Below are 21,669 nucleotides of genomic sequence, written 5' to 3'. Positions count from 1 at the left end.
AAGATCCACCTTACCACACGTTTTCAAAATCAGATCTAGCTGGGACACTGAGGAAGTGGCTGAGCTGGTAAAGAGCTCCTCACTGTTCAAGCATGAGGACCTGGGTTCAGATCCCCAGCACCCGTGTAAAAACTGGGGCAGCTTGCAGTGCCCTTGGAATCCTATCATTGAATGGGAGTGCATAAGTGGAGGACGAATACCAAGGGCCTTCTGGTCAGTCATCCCATCACCTCATCCAATGACTGATCTTTGAACTGAATGAGAGGAACCTATTCAAAAGAAAACTGTGGTGAGCAACGGAGGCGGACAGTAGTTGCTGACTTCTGACTCCTACACGTGCATACATACAATATGGATATGCATGCATACAAACATGTATCCTTAGCCCCGTACACACACACACACACACACACACACACACACACATTTAACTGGGTATGGTAATGTAAGTATAATCCCAGCACTTGGCAGGCTGAAGCAGGAGGAGGGGGTGTTAAAGGCCAGCCTGGGTTGCATGCTGAAACCCTGTTCCAAGAAAAAAGAAAAAAATTGGATTTAGTTTCTTAATCAGCAATTAATCATACATATCAGGGGGTGTTACATATACATATGGATGTAATTGGTGACATTCTAGATAGAGTAAGATGTAAGATTTTTAAGATTTTAAGGCCACGTTGAATACAAAATTAAGGTATAAACCAGTTATATCCAGATGATTTCAAGTCAAGGTAGAATTATTCTTTACTTATTCATTCACTTGATGGAAAATTATTGAGACCTTCTAGAAATGCAAATACCTCAAAGTCCAGAGTAAGATGGAGAGTGAGCTTTGGTAAAGAAATTCTTATTCTGTGAACTGAAAGCCCTTGAGTTCAAAGTTCAAGAGATGAGTGGAGGAACAGCTGGTCTGGGCCAGATCCCAGAGAGCCTGCCCCACTACCCCAGGGAGTTTGGCTTTTGTCTGGAACATACCCTTGAGGATTTGAGAGTAAAGGGGGTGAGTGTAACGTGTATGGGGGAGCATACATGATCAAACTTGCATGCCGATAGTTCACCCAGTATAGAACACACTAAGCAACGCACAACCGTCTTACAAAGCTGGGTTCAGTTTTGCTAAGGATATCATAACAAGATACTAGGCTGGCAGTTCTAAGCAGTGGATTTCCCAGAGTTCTGGAGGCTACAAACCCAACTTCATGCAGAGTTTGTCTCCTGAAAGATCTCTCCCTGACTTGCAGATGGCTGTTACTTGCTGTGTCCCCAGTCTGGCCTATCTATGATTGTACCTCTGGTGTCTAGATCCAGTTCTTCTAAGGATGAAGGCCCACTGTGATGTCCTCTTTAAAGTCCTTGTGATATGTTGAGGTACTCACAGTGAAAGCCTCTTCATGTGAATTTAGGAGAGACAGTTTAGCCCATCCCAGAAATTAGCTGAAATCTGAGAGACTTTCATGCTATCTAAAGAGGGCATGGAGCAAGAGGGTAGGGATGCATGTGACAAAGGACAGAAAGTAAATTGTGAGAAACAATTCAAGGCAAAGGTAGGATATATTCACCCTACTTCAAATATCCAGGAGCAGGAACTGTGGCAGAACCAGAATCACGTGTTCATTAAACTAAGTCCCCCAAGACACCAAAAAAACAGTGAAAACAAAAGAAGACAGGGAGGGACCCGACAGAGACCTACAACCTCCATTTCCAGAAATGCTGGGCCTAAGAAGACATGACAGACTTTTCTCCAACTACGCTATTGCTGGAGAACATGTGTTGTGTAATTTCCGGAGGGAACTGTGGCATCGGAACATAGAGTTGTTCTAAGGAGACCCTAGGAACAGTATGCCAATGGAACCAACATTCATTTGTGGAAGTCTCCTTAGTCACTCTGATCAAGTGTGCAGTTCTTGCTCGTAAGAAATAGGTGCTGGTTGAGAGTGGAGGCAGAGAAACCCTGGGAGAGGAAATAAACACCGTCTCTGTCTTCCACAACGTCTTGTCACTGTCTGCATTGATTAAGATAACCTCCCCCGTGAGGTCTCCTCGTGAGTTTATCCTTGTAGTGCTTCATTACAATTTTGAGTTATAAAAGGAGAAAAGTCAATTTTATCGAATCCTAAATTTGACTCAAAGCCACTTCCTGTCCAGGGTGCAAATTATTAAAATTGATGTAGGATGTGTGTGCGAGGTAATATCCCCCTTCGTAGGCCTCTCTCTAAATTTCAAGATACTCTGCGGAGTGGATTCGATTTCCAGGGTGTGGGGACTCTGAAAAGAAAATAGAATTGTGTATTGATGCCTTCAGAAATATTATTTGATGGCAATAAAATATTCCCTGAAATTCCCTTCAGAGGGGAGAAAATGGAGTTTGTTTTCCGTAATTGCATTTGCTAGCATTCGCTCTCACACTTTCCAATATAAGCCAATTGCAACCTGTGATTTGGTTTTGCTTATTGGCAAAAGTACCATGTAAATTGATCTGTGATGCATTTAAAGAAGACGCTTTGAAAGTTTGGAAATTGAGATGGCTTTTTCTTATTAGATTTCGAGAGTATTAGAGTTCATTTCTATATTTTAGTCTAATGTAATATTAGCCAAATATGTTCTTTTTCAATTTAGTTTTAATCAAGTTCTAGAAGAGCATTTTCATCTAGCCCCAGTGGTGCTGTTAAGGCAGAGACTGCATTTCTACTGTCAGCCTTCTGCTCTGCTGTCTGTAGCCCCACCCCTCAGAAGCCTTGTGTGCTCGAGCCCCGCATTCATGGGCCCCAGTTCTATTTAAGCACAGAAGAACAGCAGTGATTTCAAAACGGGCTTTTTTTTTTTTTCCTATTTGCAAGGTTAAGGAGGAGGGAATTTTAAAAGCCACTAAAATAGTTATTTCTCTTAAAAGATATGGCCTTTATGCCTTGTGTTATTTTTATTTAATTTGGTCTTCGCCATGCTTAATGATGTAAAATGCAAACACACGGGATTTGCATTTGTTCCCCTAATTATTCAGGAGAATAATTGCCACTTATTTTATAATCATCACTGGGAGGAACACCTTCCTCTCAGTTGCTTCTGAAAGCCTTTGCAGGGGAAGAGATCCAATATATTCATCAGCTCATCATAGAGCCTTGTCCTAGGCACTTCTGGGTTAATAAAGGAATTCACTGAGTATCGTCTTAAAGGACTGGGAAGGAAGTAGGAGACACCACTTATCCCAAATGATGTTACAGTATGCGACAAAACATAGCAGAGAGTCACAAGTGCAGTCATTGTCTTTTGTGTGCCAGGTATTGTATTCCATCTTTGCTGATTGGGTTCATTTTCACGTCCACTTGTAGGGTAAATCATGTCACTGTCTTTCTTTCGTGATAAGTAATATTAGGTTGAATCGCATGCTTTCAATCTGAGTTTTGAAGGAGACATGTGATGGCACTGGGCATTTGATCTGGGGTCAAGCCTGCTCTCTTTCCTCCCTGCCCAGAACTCATGTTCTCCCACCCTCTACAGGGATACATACACACTGATATGACACTTGACAATGTCTTTACCAATATGTCTTGGTGCTGTCTCACAAAGCCCTGATTTGGATCCATCTTTCTGTCGTGGAAAGAAATAGGTTGAAGTGTCTTTAGAAGTTAGTCCATTCAGATCAAATTTGGCGCAGGTTGTTCTAAATTGTTCTAAAGAAGCCAAGGCCCTTGTTTGTAAGGGAAGGCTGGAGAAAATTAACAGTGGGATACAATGCCATTGACTGCTGTTGTCCAGACAGGTGGTGCCGATGTGGTTGACGAACATCAGTCAGACAGATAGCACTATAGACAGATACCACAATAGCCTCATGTGGAACGCATAGCATGTTGGGCTGGGTGGCAACTTTGAGATATTATGCACTTGAGAACAAGGAGGCATTAGCCATTATGTATGATACCTAATGGTGTCTGTATATACATATGAGTGTGGATGGTGTGTGTGTGCGCGCGCACATGTGTGCATGCTCCATGTAAGTTATGTTGTAGCATAGTTATGGTGGAGACAGGAATGCATATAAACAAGAAGTTAGTGCAGGCTGACAACAACATCTCTGAGATGTGTTCATAGTCTTTAAAAATAGTGAGCACTAATGGCTGCACTCTCGTGGTTTTGCACTTCTCCGTTATGCCACTCATTGTTGGTGAATTGGTGACTGTTCAAGTCAAGAGGGCATCTTGGGGTGATGGAGTAGACTTTTGTCTTCTTTGTGTGGAACAATGCTTGTACCATCTCTCGAACCTTAGCAGTCTCATTATGAAGGAGGCTGAAGAAGGTGACAGGCCTTCTCTGCTGTCTTTGTACACTCCCATAAATCCTCCAGTGGACTGACTGTCAAGCCTGCACTCGGCATTCCTCCCTTCTCCTGGGATTCTGGCTTGGCCCTGACATCATTGTAATCTAGTTTTCTGTGTTTAATATTTCTTAGACTTGGTTTCCCATTGCAAGCATGGAAGAAACCCTAATGCATGAGTTTCAGAGGAGAAGGTAGCAGTCTGAACCTGCTGTGTGGCTCCATCAGCAAGTGAGTATTAACGTGAGAGCTGTCAGGACTTGTGCAAATTAATGGAGCCTGACAGGGGACAGACTGAGGTCAGAGAGGGAGCTTGCCCTGACTGAATGTTTCGGTGGTTTTGCAGCTGAGGCAAGTGAGTGCAAATGTGGAGCCAAGAGGGATTCCTGGAGTTCTCTGCATTCACTTAATGCATAGGCAGTGGGCACCATGTGCCAAAGTCTTTTCTGGGCTTAGGAGATGCCAATAGCAAATGGTGGCCACTGCCTCTTTAGAGCTAAGAGTGCTGTCTTCTCACTTCAGGCTGGACCAAGCCTTCTTTGCAATCCTCACCCAGAGATCACCAAGTGAGAAACTGCGAAGAAAGGTCTCCTCAGGCAGTCTCTGAGCCACATTCCTTTCTATCCTCCTAGCCTCTCAGGTCATTTTTTTCTGCCTTTCATCCTCCTGCAGAATTTTCTGCTTGGTCAGTTCTCTGGCTTGAGTTTTTCTTACTCATTCCTCAGCAGAATTGTCTTCAAGACCTTGACCATTTTCCGTGGTTCCCCCTGGAATCACCATATTAAAACTATAATAATACTTTTAATCAGGGAAAAGGTCTTCTTATCTGTCCTCTGGGTAGCACAGGGTCCCCTTACACTGCTGATGTGTCGGACTGGTGTTCTAAAACATCTCCTGCCTCTGCTGCAGGAGGGCCAAAGGTTTCAGGAGTGCAAATTCCTGAATTGCAGTCTATCACTGTCTCGTCTTTTGTTTAGAAATGAACCAGTGATCGTTGTAGTGTGTTTAATAGTAACTGGACTCTTTGTGGTGCTACAAAGTGAGGGTGGTATCCAGCACATTAGAACAGAGGGTGAGCCTGAAGGCTGTGCTTCTGAGTCAGATCTTCCTGAGCACGCGGGACCAGATCACATTCTCCTTTTCTGATTCCGCCTCTCTTTCTCCTCTTCTTGCTACAGAGTGAGTGTTACGTACTGCCATTCTTATGATGCCGATAGCCTTGGTTCCTTCACACATTTTCAAAATCTCTAATTCAGGAGAATGGAGGGGAACGTACACAGGAACTGAAGACCTTAAAATCTGCTTCCGAACTAGGCTTTCTTTTTACAGATGAAAACAAGAGACAGCCATGTTGGCTTTGGATGCTTTTTTCCTGTGCTGTGTGCTAGGTTTTCCCTGTGGCTTTAGCTGATGAAAATACAAGATCACAATCGATTAGCCTTATTTACCAGTTTCTTGATTTAAAATATAGGCCATGGGGAAGGTGGTTTTGTCATTAGCTACAAACTAATGAGCCATTTTGGTTGCCCCATTTCCCATAATCCTTACTCAGGAGGAATGAAAAGTGTCAGGCAAACGCATGTGGAAGGCAGATGCCCTGGAAAATGGAATTGTTGGAATACCTTCTATAATGATTTATAGCAGAAAAATGGGCTGCAGTTATATGATACTTAATTTTGAGGCACATTAATTTTTATTGAAGGAGTGGAACAAGCTACCCTGGGACTCTTATTTATCCAGAACTGCACTTGTATGTGATCATTTAACAGTGATACACCAGTGCCCCGTAGTCTGTTATGTTCTCAGTTACTTCAGGTCACAGGATTGTCCCATTCCTCTCCAGCCCCTAGAGGTGTTTGAGCTTATTACCTTAGACTTCCTGTCTCTTGTCCAAGCTCATTTAGCCAATGAATTTCTAAATTCTGGGGCCTTACATCAAGTAGACCTTCTTTTCCTAGAGGAGGCTCCCATATTCTCTCTCCTGGGAGGTAAAAGAATTATACCAGCAGCTGCAGTTGAATTTAGGGAATGTCTTAAGTGAGCCAAGTTTTGTGTTGTCATAGCATGAGGCTGACATTGCCCCTCATGCCTCATGCAGGAGAAACCCATGATGTAGCTAGAGAAGCATCTAGAATGGAGAATGCTGTTTCATGGTACAAATGAAAGGGCACATAAAGATTGGAACTTGCAAATAGATCACCATGGGTGGGCAAATGGCACAGGAGGTCTCTTAACAGAGGAACCTCAGCTAGGGATTGTCACGGTCTAAGAAATTGGGTCTTGTACAGTAAAATTTTAGAAGCTAGATTCTAATCCCACTTGTGTTAACAATATGGATGGTACCTGCATGGCGAAGTGCAGCATCTCTGGTACTGTGTTTTTAGATCCATAGAATGGACTTCGGTGAATTTTGTTCTGGGTTTTTCCATTTTTAAAATCATTTTTAGATAATTTTTTCAAATGTTATGTTAATACATATAGGAAATTCAAATAACACAGAACTGTTCTGGTGAATCTGGGAGCAAGTCCTCCCCACAACCCTGTGCTCTTCTCCAGCATCTTGCTCTATCTAGCTCTGGGGAGACCTTAGACCAGGATGCCAGGCTACCTTGTAACACTCTCCTGCATCTGTGCTGTGATTAGTTGGAGCCACTTGAGTGCGGGATGCTGTGAGCAGGGACAGGTCCCTTTGTTTACTTTACAGTGAGGGCTTAGACCTGAGACACTTAGTTGAAGATCTTCACCTTCACTGATGCTGCTGACTCTTTGTTCTTGGCTACACACCCACATAAAGGGCACCCACCCGGAAGGCTCTAGAGAGAAAGCAGAGACACTTCAAGGGAGTACAAGCTAAGTAAAAGATAAGAGGAATGCAATCTGGATATCCTCCATTTTACTCCTTTGTGCATGAAAGTCCAAGAGACAGGCTGCTAGACAAGAGAAGCAAAGAAGTGGTGTGTTAGGGCAGGGATAGGATGACCTCTAGGGACAGTCTGCCTTACCCCTGGGCACAAGCTACAGGCTTCCTAAGCTTCCTCTCTTTATCCTGAGACCCAGTCGCCTTATTGGTCCTAATAACACTCATATTGGTTACAGGTATTTTGGATCATTGTCAGATTCTGCTACAGTTTTCAGAGGCTTCGCTTCCATCTTCTGTTGAGATTCTTCGAGAGTAATGGTTGTGTGTGGCATCAGGGAGGGATCTGATCTATGGATGAGTAGTGGTTTCTTGGATGGCAGTTGGGAGGGGTAGTTTCCAGCAGCAGCACAGCTAATAGACATTAGAATGAAGACAACATCCAAAATTGTTTAGGATCCTGTTTAATCTTACTGAAGCTTACAAGTCATATTACTTATATTACTTACAGGTTATATTACTGTTTCCTCCTTATATTTAAAGAAAGAATAGTTTGAAAAGCATGGGCTGGAACTTAGCTGGCCAGGCCAGATGTTACAGAATAGGACACGACACATTATAAAAACTTAAACTTGGAAGAAAATATGACACAGAGCTACATTTTTTCATAGCCTATCATGTCAAGCGCAGTTCCTGGAGTCTCAGAAGCTTCAGGAAAGCCTTGGAGAAGCTCATCCATTGTATCACTAAGCAAATATGAATTGTGAACTTACCATTGGGAAGTATTGGACTGAGCTCTTTGAGTCAAACAAGAACCCACGGGCACGATACATACCTTCAGTCAATAGGAAGATGAGTCACACAGAGAAAGCAACACTAAACACTGGAGCACCAGTAGTAACCTTGATTTGCTGACATGCATGTGCTCCATGCAGCCAGCATTTGTCATCATCACCCTGAGAGCAGAGGACATCTGCTCAAAGTCATACAGCTCATGCACAATGGAGCCTGTGGAGTCCCCACTCTTAACCCCATGTTCCTCTGCAGCCCATGTGCTACCGGCTTAAAACTGAGTCTTAAGAATAGACATTTGAAAATCATGGCAAGACAGCACTAGATACTATCTGAAGATGGGAGGAGGGTGAAGGAGGATGTCCTAAGTTAGACAGGGTGCAAAGACATCAAAGGAAGAAGAGAGGGGTGATGCTTGACACGAGAGAAGGGAGTCTAGCGAGCACAGCCTCAGCAGTCAAGAGGGTGGAGATTTGCAGAGACAGTGTTGTCGCTGTGGTCAGACCAGCCCAGGAGAGGACTGAGAAGAAGCTTCGCTTTGTCCCTCAGGCAGCTATAAGTGGTGTCCTGCGAGAGCTATTGGAGGATAATAAAAACAGAAACCAGAATTCCTTGAGTTGTATATTATTCGGTATAAAACTCTAGTGACCCATCAGGCAGAGCCAATGTGGGGCAAGCAGAAGCAGCGGTGAGAGCAAGAAGTTCTGTAGAATTTGTGAGCATTGCTGGATTTTCTCATTTTCCAGAAGAGGGTGGGAAGCCCTGAAATCATGTGTGTGTGTGTGTGTGTGTGTGTGTGTGTGTGTGTGTGTGTGTGCGTGCGCACGAGTGCATGTGTGAGATAGCTTCTGCTTTCTAAATGTTAGTTCATCTTTTAAGAGTAAAATTCTGTTAAGAACTAAACTTGACATATCTGTAGGTTGAATTTATCATATCTGGACTCCTTCCAGAAGTCTCAAAGCAAAATGCTGAAGCATCTTGATCCACTTAGGACCATGTCTGCAGCAGGCATACATACCTGTTTACATGCCAATGGCCGCTTATTCTTACTTCATTGGGAAGGGTAAATATAAACTCACAACAAAAGAAGATTCCATAAATGGAGGACTGATGGCCCAAGAAAGAAGATCAAAGCAACGTTTTCACGGCAGAGGAGTTTAGTTTAGAGTCTAGTTGTTGTCAGGTGGTAGTGGTTCATGACTAAATTCCAGCACTTGGGAGGCACAGGCACTTGGATCTCTGAGTTTGAGGCCAGCCTGGTCTACAGAATGAGTTCCAAAACAGCAATGGCTACACAGAGAAAACCTGTCTCCAACAACAACAAAGCAAACAAATGAAAAAGAGTCCAGTTGTTAGAAATATAAGTTGTAACCAAGATGGAATGATGGGGAAGTGGAGACTAAGAAGCAAAGAGGTCCTTTCTTTCTCCTGTTTTGTCCATGTGGTTGGGCATTCTGAGAATTGAAGAGAAACAGACAGATTTTATGGTGTCTGTGGAGCATAGCAGTGCAGCAGCCGGGAGGGGCTGTTGGCCTTCCTATTATCACTCTGTTTCTTTTCGGAGGACAGAGTTACACTCTGTAGCCCAGGTTGGCCTGGAACTGTGTCCTGAGTGCTGGCATTGCAGGCCTGAGCTAACACACTCAGCCCTAAGTAGGACACGACATGCTGTCTCTGGTTGCTTATCGGTCCGCTATTGTTTACCTGAAGTTGTACTCCCAACTGATGGCTGGGATCCCATATTTTATTTACTCATTCATTCATTCATTTGCTACTTAATGTAGCATTGTTGCTATACCTCTAATTGACCTCTGCTGTTGTTTATTCAAAGTGTTCTGACCATAACGTATATATTTTATTACATGTGTACATTTAGCTATATACATGAACATATTGCATACTTTTGTATATTACATGTATTTATTATATATACACATGAAAATGCTATAGACCACATTGACATTAACTTTCCAATTATGCATTTAAAAAAATATCCACACTACGTAACCTTTTCATTCCACCTAGAATAATCGTGTCCATCGTTCCCAGGACATTCTAATTCCATTAGTTAGTTCTTTGGGTTCCACAGAGCAAGAACTTTCCATGTTAGGAAAGCAGAATTTGGCCTTGCTTTTTATTCAAGTGGGTCGGCCTAGATGGCCTGATCTGAATAAAATGGATAAAGGCAGGCACCTCTTTGTCTGACAATTTGAAAGTGATGCTATTTGAATACCAAGAAGCTTGAAGCTTGACTGCGGAGCCTTCCAAATTAATCTAGTCTTGTAGGGAAAAAAAGAAAGAAAGAAAGAAAGAAAGAAAGAAAGAAAGAAAGAAAGAAAGAAAGAAAGAAAGAAAGAAAATGCCATCAAGTAACAGGAGATTTGTCAGCCGCCCTGCTTACACTTTTCATATAAAACAGAAAGGTTGGCAGATTATAGACGAAAGGTCAGCTCAGCAAAAAAGAAAATCTGTCAGACAATCTCATAACATAGGTAACCCAGGGCGGAACTTGGAAGCTGCGATTGGATTCTCAGAGAGAGATGAGTCTGTTGGCGGCGTGTAAATATCATCACCGCTCCTGTGGCTGTTCATTTTGGTGGCTCCTTCTCTAGCGGAGTCGCTGAAATCTGATTTAAAAGACACAGAGGATTCTTGTTTTCTGAGGAGGATTTACTTCACAGAAGTTTCACCTTTGATTTCTTGTTTGTTTGTTTGGAAGAGCTAAAGGGGGTGAGGGGAGGACTTCGTTTGCCCAGTGTCTTAGATTCAACCGTTCTGAACCAAAAAATCTAAAAGGAGGGAATAGTGAGAAATGGAGCAACAGCAGCAGTGGCGTCTACTGAATGAGTGTCCAGTGTGCCCAGCATCACCGATAGACGAGCTAGACAGCCACAGTGTGATGTGAACCAGTAGCCAAGGCCCACTCTGGCAGGACCTGCCTCAGGACTCACTGCTGCTCTGGAAAGCATTTTCAGCCTGTTCTGACTTGAGGAACCCAGCCGAATCTGTGGGTGCATGATCTACCCACAATCTGCCGCAGCCTCACTGTATCAGCAGGAACTGTGCTGGAAACTGGAGGCCCTGTTAATCCATCTTTCATCTGTGCTTCAAGTGCAGAATCGTGCAAAAAAAAAAAAAAAAAAAAAAAAAAAGCAGCACCGTTCTAAGGCGTTTGCAACACACATCACGCTCCTAATTGCCCAACTTGCATAAGCACGCCTTTGAGAGTGGCTTCCTTCTTCTACTGCACTCTTCCCCACAGCCCTGCAAATAACTGAGGCCAGAGGTATGTCACACAGCAGTGTATGCAGCCGTCAGGTATCTCTTGACTCTTGGCCTCAGTGTTTCTGATTCCCTTACTCCACAGAATCATTTACTACCATTGTTTTCACCTTCTCTCAAGCTTTCCCGTTACAGCACACGCTATATATGCAGTTTTATTACCCTTAGAAACTGAAAATCAAGAGCTGAAGAAAAATTGCAATGTTATAAAACGTCACCACTGTCTCAGAGAAACACTTGGGCTAGCAGCTGCCTGTGCTTCAGGCTGCTGGCATGGTGGAAACTCTCCAGTGCAGTCTTTATAGATTGCTCTGCTGAAATCCAAGTGCCAATGGCAGAAGTTACTACCACTCCCAATAAAAAGTCTCTTCCCACTAAAGCTTCCTTAATTAAATCATCAGCTCTGGCTTGCTGGTAAGGATCAATTCTTACTAGAGTATTCTTTCCTGCTCACGGTAACCTTAATTCTTCCCAGAATGGCAGACAACATTAATTTTGCACTGGACCCAGGAGCCTCAGCAAGGTGGAATTATATGTGCCTCCGCCCCACCCTTATTTTCACCCCAAAATAAAATAAAATGAGCGATAGTCCATCCACGAGGTTTGAGGGATGGGTAGGGAAAGAATTAATCTAAGGATGGGGATGGCTGCCTGGCTCTATCTCCCCTTGGAAATTTGGTTCTTATAGCATCACAGTGAGTTATTAATATGTATGACCTGTACTTTATTCAAACATTATAAATCTATGCAGGAGTCTGCTGTTTGGGTTTTCCTTTCTAGCTTTCATTCTTCTTCCCAGAATTATCTCATTTCGATCGGGAAACTTTTGCATAAAGAGCGCACACCGAGAACTCACATTTCCATAGCATAAATATTAAAGGGGGGTTAAGCTTTACAGTTTCTTCTCCCATCCCAATGGGAGGAAAGTTGGCCTTCCAGTCACCGGCCCTTAATAGTGTTCTGTTTACTCAGAAGCCAAAAAGGTAAATGTAAAATTAGATTTGCATTATGGCATGATAGGCTCCTTCTCTGGACTTAGGATGCACTGTTGGATGCTTTGTTTGAAGGGTATACTAAAAATGTAGCTCATATGCGTGCTGTTAAAAATACTTGGTTGTCTTAATTTATTGAGAACCAGACTGAGTTCAAGCCTTCTCTTTAGGATCATGGTCAATCTTTACAAAAAAGCAGAAGAAAAACCTGGATAATTGTGTATGCAGTCACCACGGTGGATCTGCAGAGACTCATCACGGTGGCTCTGTAAAATCTAGAAAGAAATGGAGCTGGAGAGATTGACGCCTTCTTAGCAGCTGTTTAGCTTCATGGAGCTTCCTGTTTCCCGGTTATTTTCATTTTTGGTAGCATAAAAGAGTAGCCATAAATTTTGGTTTACATGGAAATAGAAGGAAATGTGTGAGTACTTCATTCGGGTGATCTGTCTGCTGATCACAGTCTTGGCTGTTGTATTTTGTGATGGGAAATGAATGTGCTAATTGGCACTTTTTTTTTCTCTCCTTCTTGTTATTACAGGAAACCTGCCATATGAATATAAAATTGTGATTGCTGGGAATCATGAACTGACATTTGATAAGGAATTCATGGCAGACCTCGTTAAACAGGACTACTACCGTTTCCCTTCTGTGTCCAAATTGAAACCAGAGGACTTTGACAATGTTCAGTCCCTCCTGACAAACAGTATTTACTTGCAAGATTCAGAGGTAACCGTGAAGGGATTCAGGATATACGGTGCACCCTGGTAAGTGCTCATTCAACAGGTTTCCTCTGTTTTCAAGTTGGGAACAAAAAAACAAAAACAAAACAAAAAACAAGAAACAACAACCAAAAAAACAAAACAAAACAAAACAAAAAAACCATCTTTGGGACTTAGCTGCTTTCCATGAAAATGAATAGGTTGGAAGGAAAGGCTGTTGGTTCATTGGCAACCAAGCACATCATCTGGTCCCACTGTAAATCACAGTATTGGGTATTTTCATCATCAAACAGACTCCTTTAGGTAACAAGAATGAAACTGAAGCTTTAGTAGACATATATGTGGTTACATGGCTGGGGCTCTACATGTATCTGTGCAAACATAGACTTGCCAAAGACTAATCTGTTAGTCTTGACAGATTTAGCTACTCTGAACATTCCATGAGTGTATTTCCCCTTTCAGTTTGTACGAAAGCAGTCCTGAAATACTTCACATATAGGTCAAGCTTTTTCAAGTCTCTGTACACATCAGACTGACTGGTTCTGTGAAGATAGCTTTTGAAATCTAGTCTCTAAGACCTCCCTGATTCTCCTCTCTCAGAGAAACCCCAGAAATCAGTGTTTTTATAAAGGCATTCCAGATGAGACAGATGCTCAGGCACTTTGGAGGTTGTTGATTGATAGTCCAGTACTAGAAGTCTAGAACTGTGCTCTGGAATGCATCCTATGGGCCCCACAGTGGGACTCTGGATCTTGGTTTTCATTGCCAGGTTTTAAAGGAGTTACTCCATGTTGCTGAACCTTAGATTTTGTACCGTTAAAATGGTGAGAATAAATAGTGCTTTTGACGAGGTCGTTGAAGGATTATGTAGGTGGCAGATGGAATGGATTTAGAAGCAAGCCTGGTAATTGGCTTATGGTAATATTTATTACTTCCCTGTTCTTGGCTCTACCCCCGTGATGTGGGCGGACTTGAGAAAGTTACTTAGCCCAGACCAATGTTTTCACCTCTGAAATGGGAATGTTTGACTGGAGACTATCTGTATCGGACAATTCCAAGATTACCTGTGAACCTTGAGTAGACCAACTAAACCTTCCCCATCCCTGCTGGAAAGCCCCCAAGACCTTTGCTGGGACAGAGCTGAAAGAGGAGTAACAGAGTTGTTTCTCAAATCTTTTTTCCCTGACTAATTGGACTTCATAGGGGAGTAGTTTGTAGGGGGTGTGAGAAGTACATTTTGTTGCACTTCACCCTGACAGTGACTGTGAGTTCCTCATTAACTACCATAAATGGGCACTGTTCTAAGTCTGCTATTTTATCAGTTGTCTAATTTAGTCTTTAGTGTTCTTGAAGGATTTAGGTACCAGTGTACCATTTAGCAAGTAAGCAAACTGAGGCACGGAAGGTTAAGACTGCTTAGGAAACCATAGGCAATGAGTAGTAGCCCTACTACCTTGCCATTGTGCCTGACTCCAGGAAAAATAGTGTGGCCAAGGGATTGAGTAGCAATGGGAGTGCTGGTGGAAGTGTGATAGTGTTTATAATTGCAGGTCTAGTTTAAATTGGACTCTATTAAAATCCATACACTTATTTTTATGCATGAGAAGATGGTAGAAGGTAATAGGATGAGTAGCATACATCCTGTTCAGCTGTGATCAAAGGAGTGACCTCAGTGTGAAACAGGGTGTTGATATCGGTGGTTTGGGACACGGAGCAGGATGTGAGCTTTTTCCACTTCCTGATTCAATTCTTAATACAATCTAATATTGAAGAATGACCTCTGGTTGTCAGAGAAGCTTGACATTCTGGTTAAAATCACTTCTTCAACCGTGTCTAGTGTTTTTGAACAATCTACAAAAGGCACAGGACATTGGGTTGTTCACAGTCAATGCTTTCAAAGGTCCCAGATCGCTAATCTCTGAAACAATGGCAGAAAGATAGAAAAAATATTTCCCATGGTTTAAGCTGATCTAAATCTGCTTAGGGAAGAACTAGCTAAACAAAATTATAGCTGTGATGTAGGGGGTAATGGTCAGGATCCCAAGGCAGACCTTGAATTATCTCAAGATATGAAAACATATCTGGTAGTTGGTAGTTGAAATATGGGGTGTGGTGGGATATGACCCCATCTAGGTGGTTGGTTCATGCTGCAGAAAAACTTTATATCAGAACGAGATTACTGTCATTTATAATTTTTAAAAATAATTTAAAATTTTTAATAATTCAGTATTAGAGAAGGTAATAGAAACTAAGCAAAATTATTGTGTCTTAAAATGTCCTGAAAGGCCGGGCGTGGTGGTGCATGCCTTTAATCCCAGCACTTGGGAGGCAGAGGCAGGCAGATTTCTGAGTTCGAAGCCAGCCTGGTCTACAGAGTGAGTTCCAGGACACCCAGGGCTACACAGAGAAACCCTGTCTCGAAAAAAAAAAAAAAAAAAAAGAAAAAGAAATGTCCTGAGATAGTTCCTTGTAGTGTGTATTGAGAGTTTAAAAAAAACCAACCAAACAGACTTGACCCCTTTTTCCTGCTGAACACTTCTTTACAAAGAAGAGACTCTGTGGGTAGGATCTGGGACAGCTGAAGGAGGGATTTGTCCCATCCACTGAGGTTATTGGTACTTTGGTTTTTGACAAAGAATCGGATACTGGTGAAGGAGAGGTTTCCATTTCACCCTGTTCTCCTGAGACATCAGTTTCACTGTGAAAATGTTCTGTTTAAACGGCTATTCCCAGGGTTGTCTCAAAGATCTCTGCCTGAGCATTTCTGTGCATGGAAGCCCATGTGTCCCATCTCTACCACATACTCCCTGGGGCTTTGGATGAGTTCATCTGTCTTTGCTTTGGTTGGTTTTTAACCAAATTCCTCTGTTTTCTCATCTTTACTGTATCATTTCCCTCACAACATAAACTTTATGTACCCACAGTGTAGTGAAGACCCCCAAGCCAAGAGTTAGTATTTGAGAAGTGTAGCTGTCACCATGAGCAGTGGCGCATTGATCCTTTCTGTCAACTACCGGAGACTTTACACCAGGAGTCAGAGGGATGCATTCTGTCCCTGGTTCAGCCTCTGCTGATTGGATGATGCTAGATGAGACCCGGGTCTTCTCAATTTAGTATATAAAACAGAAGAAAAGATGTTTGTTTCATTCTTCAAATAAATGTTCACCAAAGTTAGAATCTTCAAAGATAATACATATTGGTAGGCATGGTTATTTTAATGCCTTACAAATTTTTAACCTTTTTTTACTATTAACATTTTACATAGGAGCAAAATTTGAGGGGAATTACATCATAACTAGTTCTTTTCTCATTTCAGGAGTTAAAGTTTTTTCATTGCTATTGTTTCTCTGAGATTTCCCCACAGGTAAAAGCCTCCTCGATAGCCTAATACATATTCCAAAATAGTAGAAACTAGTTAATTTAGACTTCCATGATTTCCAGCAAAATTTTTTAGAGGAAATGTTCAGTTATGAGTTGATATTACTGTTGGTGGTTTTCATTCAAAAACAAAAATCAAAACAAGAACTATTATACTAGCCATTTTCCATCCTGCCATCCAAGGGTTTCACGAAAGCAGTTGCCATCAGACTGAGGAAATTGCTCTAACTCTTGAAATTTAAAAATATAAAGATAGAGTGTCTGATTTTTTTTTAATTTTTTTTTTTTTAGAAAATGTGCTTAGTGTGCACAAGGCCCCAGGGTTTTGTCCTACAGCATCACCTTCCCTATAAGATAAAATAAAGTGATTGTTAGATGGTTTAACGTCAGAAAAAGAATATTCATCTGCCTTCACTGTGTGCTTCTAACTTGTGTCACAGCTGAAAGCTTCCCAACGACTAAAGAGAATAATGTTCCTTCCTGGTTTACAGTTAACTGGGAATTTATCTTCAGAAAATAGCTTGCAGCACATCTCAGCATTCCTGTGTGTTTCCAACTGCAGTGTGCCATGCCACTCATTATATCTCCAATGGAGAGGATTGGGATGTGATTTGATGGGGCTGAGAAAATTTAGTGTTCCAAACAGCAGAAGTTGTAAATCAATCCGGATGTTAGTCTGGAAGAGGGACTCCTTGAAGGGATGGAAAGTGTAGATGAGTTTTTCGGGGAGCTTCTTGCCCTCAGGGGGGAACTTGGCAGGAACACAGTTTTCTGTGTTCTATCTAAATTTCTACACCATCTTCTTCCATCAGCCTAAAGGAAAGCAATCAGGCATGCGCTTCAGATAACTCGTTCATAGGATTTTTCTTAACTTCTGCCGTCATTTCCTTTTGTCCCTTTTGGGAGACAGAAGAGAGGGATTGCGTCATCAGGCAGCCGGGCCAGCTTTGAAAGGTCACGGGCTTTCCATGCCTAAAGTGTTCACGCTTGGCCTCCAAGATGAACCTCCATTTCCTCTTAGTGGTTGCCCTCTGCAGCATTTTTCCCAAAGACAAAGAAGAGAGAGAGAGAAGAAGAAATTCTAATCTGTCAAATATGAGTCCGTGTAATAACTAACTGCTTGTCAGTTCATACCAAAGGGGACGTGGGATTTTGTAATCTTCTTCACATTTTTGATTACTGAACCTGTATCCAGCCTTTTAATGCAAGCGGGCTTCAGTTTAACTTTCACTTGGAACAGGCTGTGAAAATCAGCTGCGTCTTCTTTTAGCAATCTCATGATAGCAAGATGCTGTGGAGAAAGAAGGGAGGGAGGGAGGGAGGAAGGAAGGAAGGAAGGAAGGAAGGAAGGAAGGAAGGAAGGAAGGAAGGAAGGAAGCAAGCAAGCAAGCAAGCAAGCAAGCAAGCAAGCAAGCAAGCAAGCAAGCAAGCAAGCAAGCAAGCAAACCCATACTTACTAAGGGATAAGCAACCCCTGCTGTAAGAAGTAGACTGACCCTGGCCGCAGCCTGGAATGCTCAGACTTGAGCTATTATCTTGTTCCTTGCTAGCCTGCACCTTACTCCTCTTGCACAAAACCAGCCTCCCCTAGTATTTAATGAACATGAGTGGGGCTTTCCTATGTCCGGGAATTTGATCTCTCAAATCAAAGGGGTCAGGAACAAAGACCTCCTTTTTCACGTTAGAATGGACACAGGTGTAATTTGTCAGGTTTAGTAACTGGAGGAAGTGCCCTAACTTCTACAGCAGGAAAATTAGATCAGGCTCGGGCCTGGCCTTTCTAAAATGGCCAAAAGAGGAAGAGAGTGCCCACTGCCCTTCATTTTCAAAGGAAGCATGAGCCTGGATGCCCCTCCCTCCTCTGTTCCTTTCATTTGGCATCATAAACACATTGAGTTCATTCATTCACTTAGATGTAATTTCCTCTGCCGTTCTCTAAGCCAGAGTTAAGTGTCCTCCCCACTCTGTGGCATCAGTAATTGTATCTGCACCCCAATCGCTCCAAGGTTGCCTGTGCTGTCTTGCTCTGATCAGGGCGACAGGGCTTTATGGTTAGGCTGTCAGAAAAGCTTCAGATGTTTTTACTTCCAATTATAAGTTCCGTAATGCATCATGCATTTTGCTGACAGTCTCCAAGTTCTTGAAATAGTGAACAAATTAACAGCAGATATTGAGTGAGAGGATTAGAAAGCCAACTGGCAACTCACGATGGAGCTCAGATACAGGAATTGGGTGCAATGGGCTTGTTTATTTTATTTTCACAGTCATACTTTGTAATTAACTTAGGCAAAGAAAGAAGGAAGGAAGGAGGGGAAGGAAGGAAGAGAAGGAAGGAAGGAAAAGAAAACTCATGTCTCCATGTTCAGCTAGAAAGTCTGTTTGCAGATTGTAAATCACTGTTGGTTGCACACACTGTTTGCAGGGGTCCCTGGCTTTTGTTTAAGAGAATTCCAAAAGATATTGGCACACACACACACACACACACACAACGGTGGTGTGTGTGTGTGTGTGTTAAACAAATATGCACTCTGCTTTTACATGATTCTTTTTAAAGGCCCAGGCTAACATTTCATTTTGCTTGGCTCCAGGCCCACAGGCGCAAACCTATGGCTATTCTGCTGAGGTGTAGAGTTACAGAGCTCTGTTTACATTATTGCCTGTTTCAGAATGCAGCTGACTGCTCTTAAAGCCACACAGGATCAGATTTACTTCTGGTCTTAACAACTGCCTTATTTATTTGGGGGGGAAAAGAAAAAGGACAAAGCAAAACCAATTGGCTTTGCTTCCTAACTCCCATAGATAGCCAGTTCAGCACAGTACATACCACCTCCAAGGCCAGTTTATGCAGTGTGTTGTGTTGGAGCCCACTCAGTCCTTTCTGCCAGCAGTCCTAACCTGCTTGTCTCTGTATCCTCTCTTGGTTGGAGCCTTTATGAGAAGGGGGCTAAAGTATGATCTGTAGCATTCCATTAGGCTTCAAATCCATTGCAGTCGCAATTTAAATCTTTGCTTGGATGTGGCTGCGCCAGTAACTCAGCAAACAGCATGGATAGACTCCCATTTAGAAGGTAGTATTTCACTCCGACTTTGTACAAATGATGTCTCATTTGGGCCACCTAGAAGTTCTCAAAATCACATCATCACTCACAAGAGTTAATCAGACCCAAGATTTCCACGAACTGATGTGCTGGGTGGTGTTCCACACTGTTGCTTTTGGGCAGAGTCCAAGTTAGGTCAGAAGGTGACTTGCTCAGAGCCCCAGAGTCACCATGAGAAATAAGACCTGGACCCAGAATTCCTTTGCCAAGCCTTTTACGTTGGGATAGTCCAGCCCGGACATCCATCCTTAGGCTGAAGGAACTCAGTCAGTGACCATTCCTCTTTATCTTTGAAGGCATGGCTGCTCCCATTTAGTTGTAAAAAAAGGCTGTACATTAATCCGGGCCACATTCCTCTGCAGGGACTCTCATGGGATTAAGTGTGTTTATGGAGAAGGGCAATGGGAGAGCTGAGAAGAGAGAAATGACCTGGTATCTACTGCATGCAGGGCTTCAGAGAATGAGGGATTTGGAAAAGAAAAATCTTTGTCTCCGCATGCTGCATGGCATTCTGGTCTTTCAGCTTTGTGGACGTCCTGCATATACCACAGATCGGGAGTCACAAGCCCATCTCTTGTGGCTGCCTCTCCTCCTAACTTGACCTTCTGTAGCAAGAAGGGTAGAGGTGGCTGGGGATATGTCTCAAGTGCTGGTCTGGTGGCATGAACTCCCGTAGAAATCAGGTTGATGTGGGGTACTAGAATGACCTGAACCATGTCATTGAGGTTTGGCTGAGCTGGTGGGCAGCTGGGTGTCCTCCTATTCTTCATGTTACAGTCATAGGCTCCTCCTCCTAATCCAGAGTAGCTGCTGGCAAATAAAAGGAGTTTCTAAAGTGGCTTCAAGCTCCACAAATGCAACAGTGACTAATCAGCTTTGTTCTCTATGCTAACTCTAGGCTAGCTTAGTGCAGACCTACTGAATGCTCAGTTCATATTGAATGAATAAATGCATGAGTGAGCAAACAATACAATGGAAGCAGAGAGATGAGCCAAAGGGTTACACCAATGAGATAGCAGTTATAAGAAAAATGCTTCCAATAAAAGTCAGGCAGAAGCCGGACAGTGGTGGTGCACACCTTTAATTCCTGCACTTGGGAGGCAGAGGCAGGTGGATTTGAGTTCGAGGCCAGCCTGGTCTACAGAGCAAGTTCTAGGACAGCCAGGGCTACACAGAGAAACCAAACCCTGTCTTGAAAAAACAAAAATAAGAAAAAAAGTCAGGCAGAATGTATGGAACAGAAGACCAGAGATGGAACAACAAAGTGAAATCAAACAAAGCTCTAAGCTGTGCCCCAAGCCTTCAAGAGCAGATCTGGACCTTCCTGGACCATGGGGAATGTGGAGAGCTCAGTGTGTCCTTAGGTGAGCATGGTGTCACAAAAGCAAGGGAAAGGGAAAGACAAACTTGACTTTAAGGCCCTATGGATTTCACAGAACATCTTTGTAAGCCATATTATTCTTCCTTGCCTCAGATACCTCACTCCAGGTTGTGAGTGGTGAGAGAACGTGCTAGTACCCTTAGAGGATGTGACAGGGCTTCATTCAAGAAGGACAGTGCAAAGTTGATATTGTTGGGAATCTGGACCAAGCAGACTCAGAACATCCTCTGGATAATGCAAAGGAGTCACAGATGCCTGCTTGGTGGCTGGATTCCTTATGGTAGAGCACGGAGATCTTCACCGTTCACTTTTGAGGTATTTGACAGGTGGAGAGTTCTTAGTCTGTGCTCTGAACTCTAAATGTAGGTGGCTTTTTCTAGAGTGTACCCTTTAGTAAGCTATTCAGGTCCCTTGACAAGCTCAGTCCATGCCAGCCTGCGTACCACTCTATGCTCTCCCCTGTAGCTCAAATGTGTTCACAGATCAGACCAGGTAACTATGTCGGTTGCTCCTGATGGTCGGCGATGAAGGTGAGCTGGGCCTCCTTCCAGGCATTGGAGGTTGCTCTGCCACCTTTTCTCCCTGCCAGCTCACTCCACTGCCTTGCCTCTGCATAACATCACCACAGGACGTTTATTTGTAAGCCCATGGGAAGTTTGGTAGAACACAAGCTCAACTGTGTATTGTTCAAGTACATATCCCTGCCATTGAAGACCTTGTTGAAACTGAGCTAAGCCCTACTTGTTGGTTCTCTCTTCTCTTAAACCATCTGTTCCCCAGGCTAACACTTCTGGGGAACTTAACAGGAGGACGCAATACCCTGAAAACTTAGCTCCCTATGTCAGTCATAAACAGGCAGTGCCC

General features: G+C 42.9%; 1 protein-coding gene across 3 annotated transcripts in view; it reads left to right on the top strand.

The window, feature by feature from the left end:
* Window positions 1-21,669, top strand: part of Mpped2 (metallophosphoesterase domain containing 2) — a 174,430-nt gene that overhangs the window by 77,155 nt on the left and 75,606 nt on the right. For all 3 annotated transcript variants that reach the window (XM_021156097.3, XM_029474224.2, XM_085834593.1), the window contains one exon: window positions 12,768-12,993. In XM_021156097.3, coding sequence (XP_021011756.1) covers window positions 12,768-12,993 — 226 coding nt within the window. The remainder of the gene's footprint in view (window positions 1-12,767; window positions 12,994-21,669) is intronic.

The sequence above is a fragment of the Mus caroli genome, unplaced genomic scaffold (genome assembly GCF_978045245.1).
Source record: "Mus caroli unplaced genomic scaffold, Mus_caroli_1 scaffold_2, whole genome shotgun sequence".
NCBI lineage: Eukaryota > Metazoa > Chordata > Mammalia > Rodentia > Muridae > Mus > Mus caroli.
Note: the sequence above shows the minus strand (reverse complement) of the source record. Positions and strands in the feature narration are given on the sequence as shown.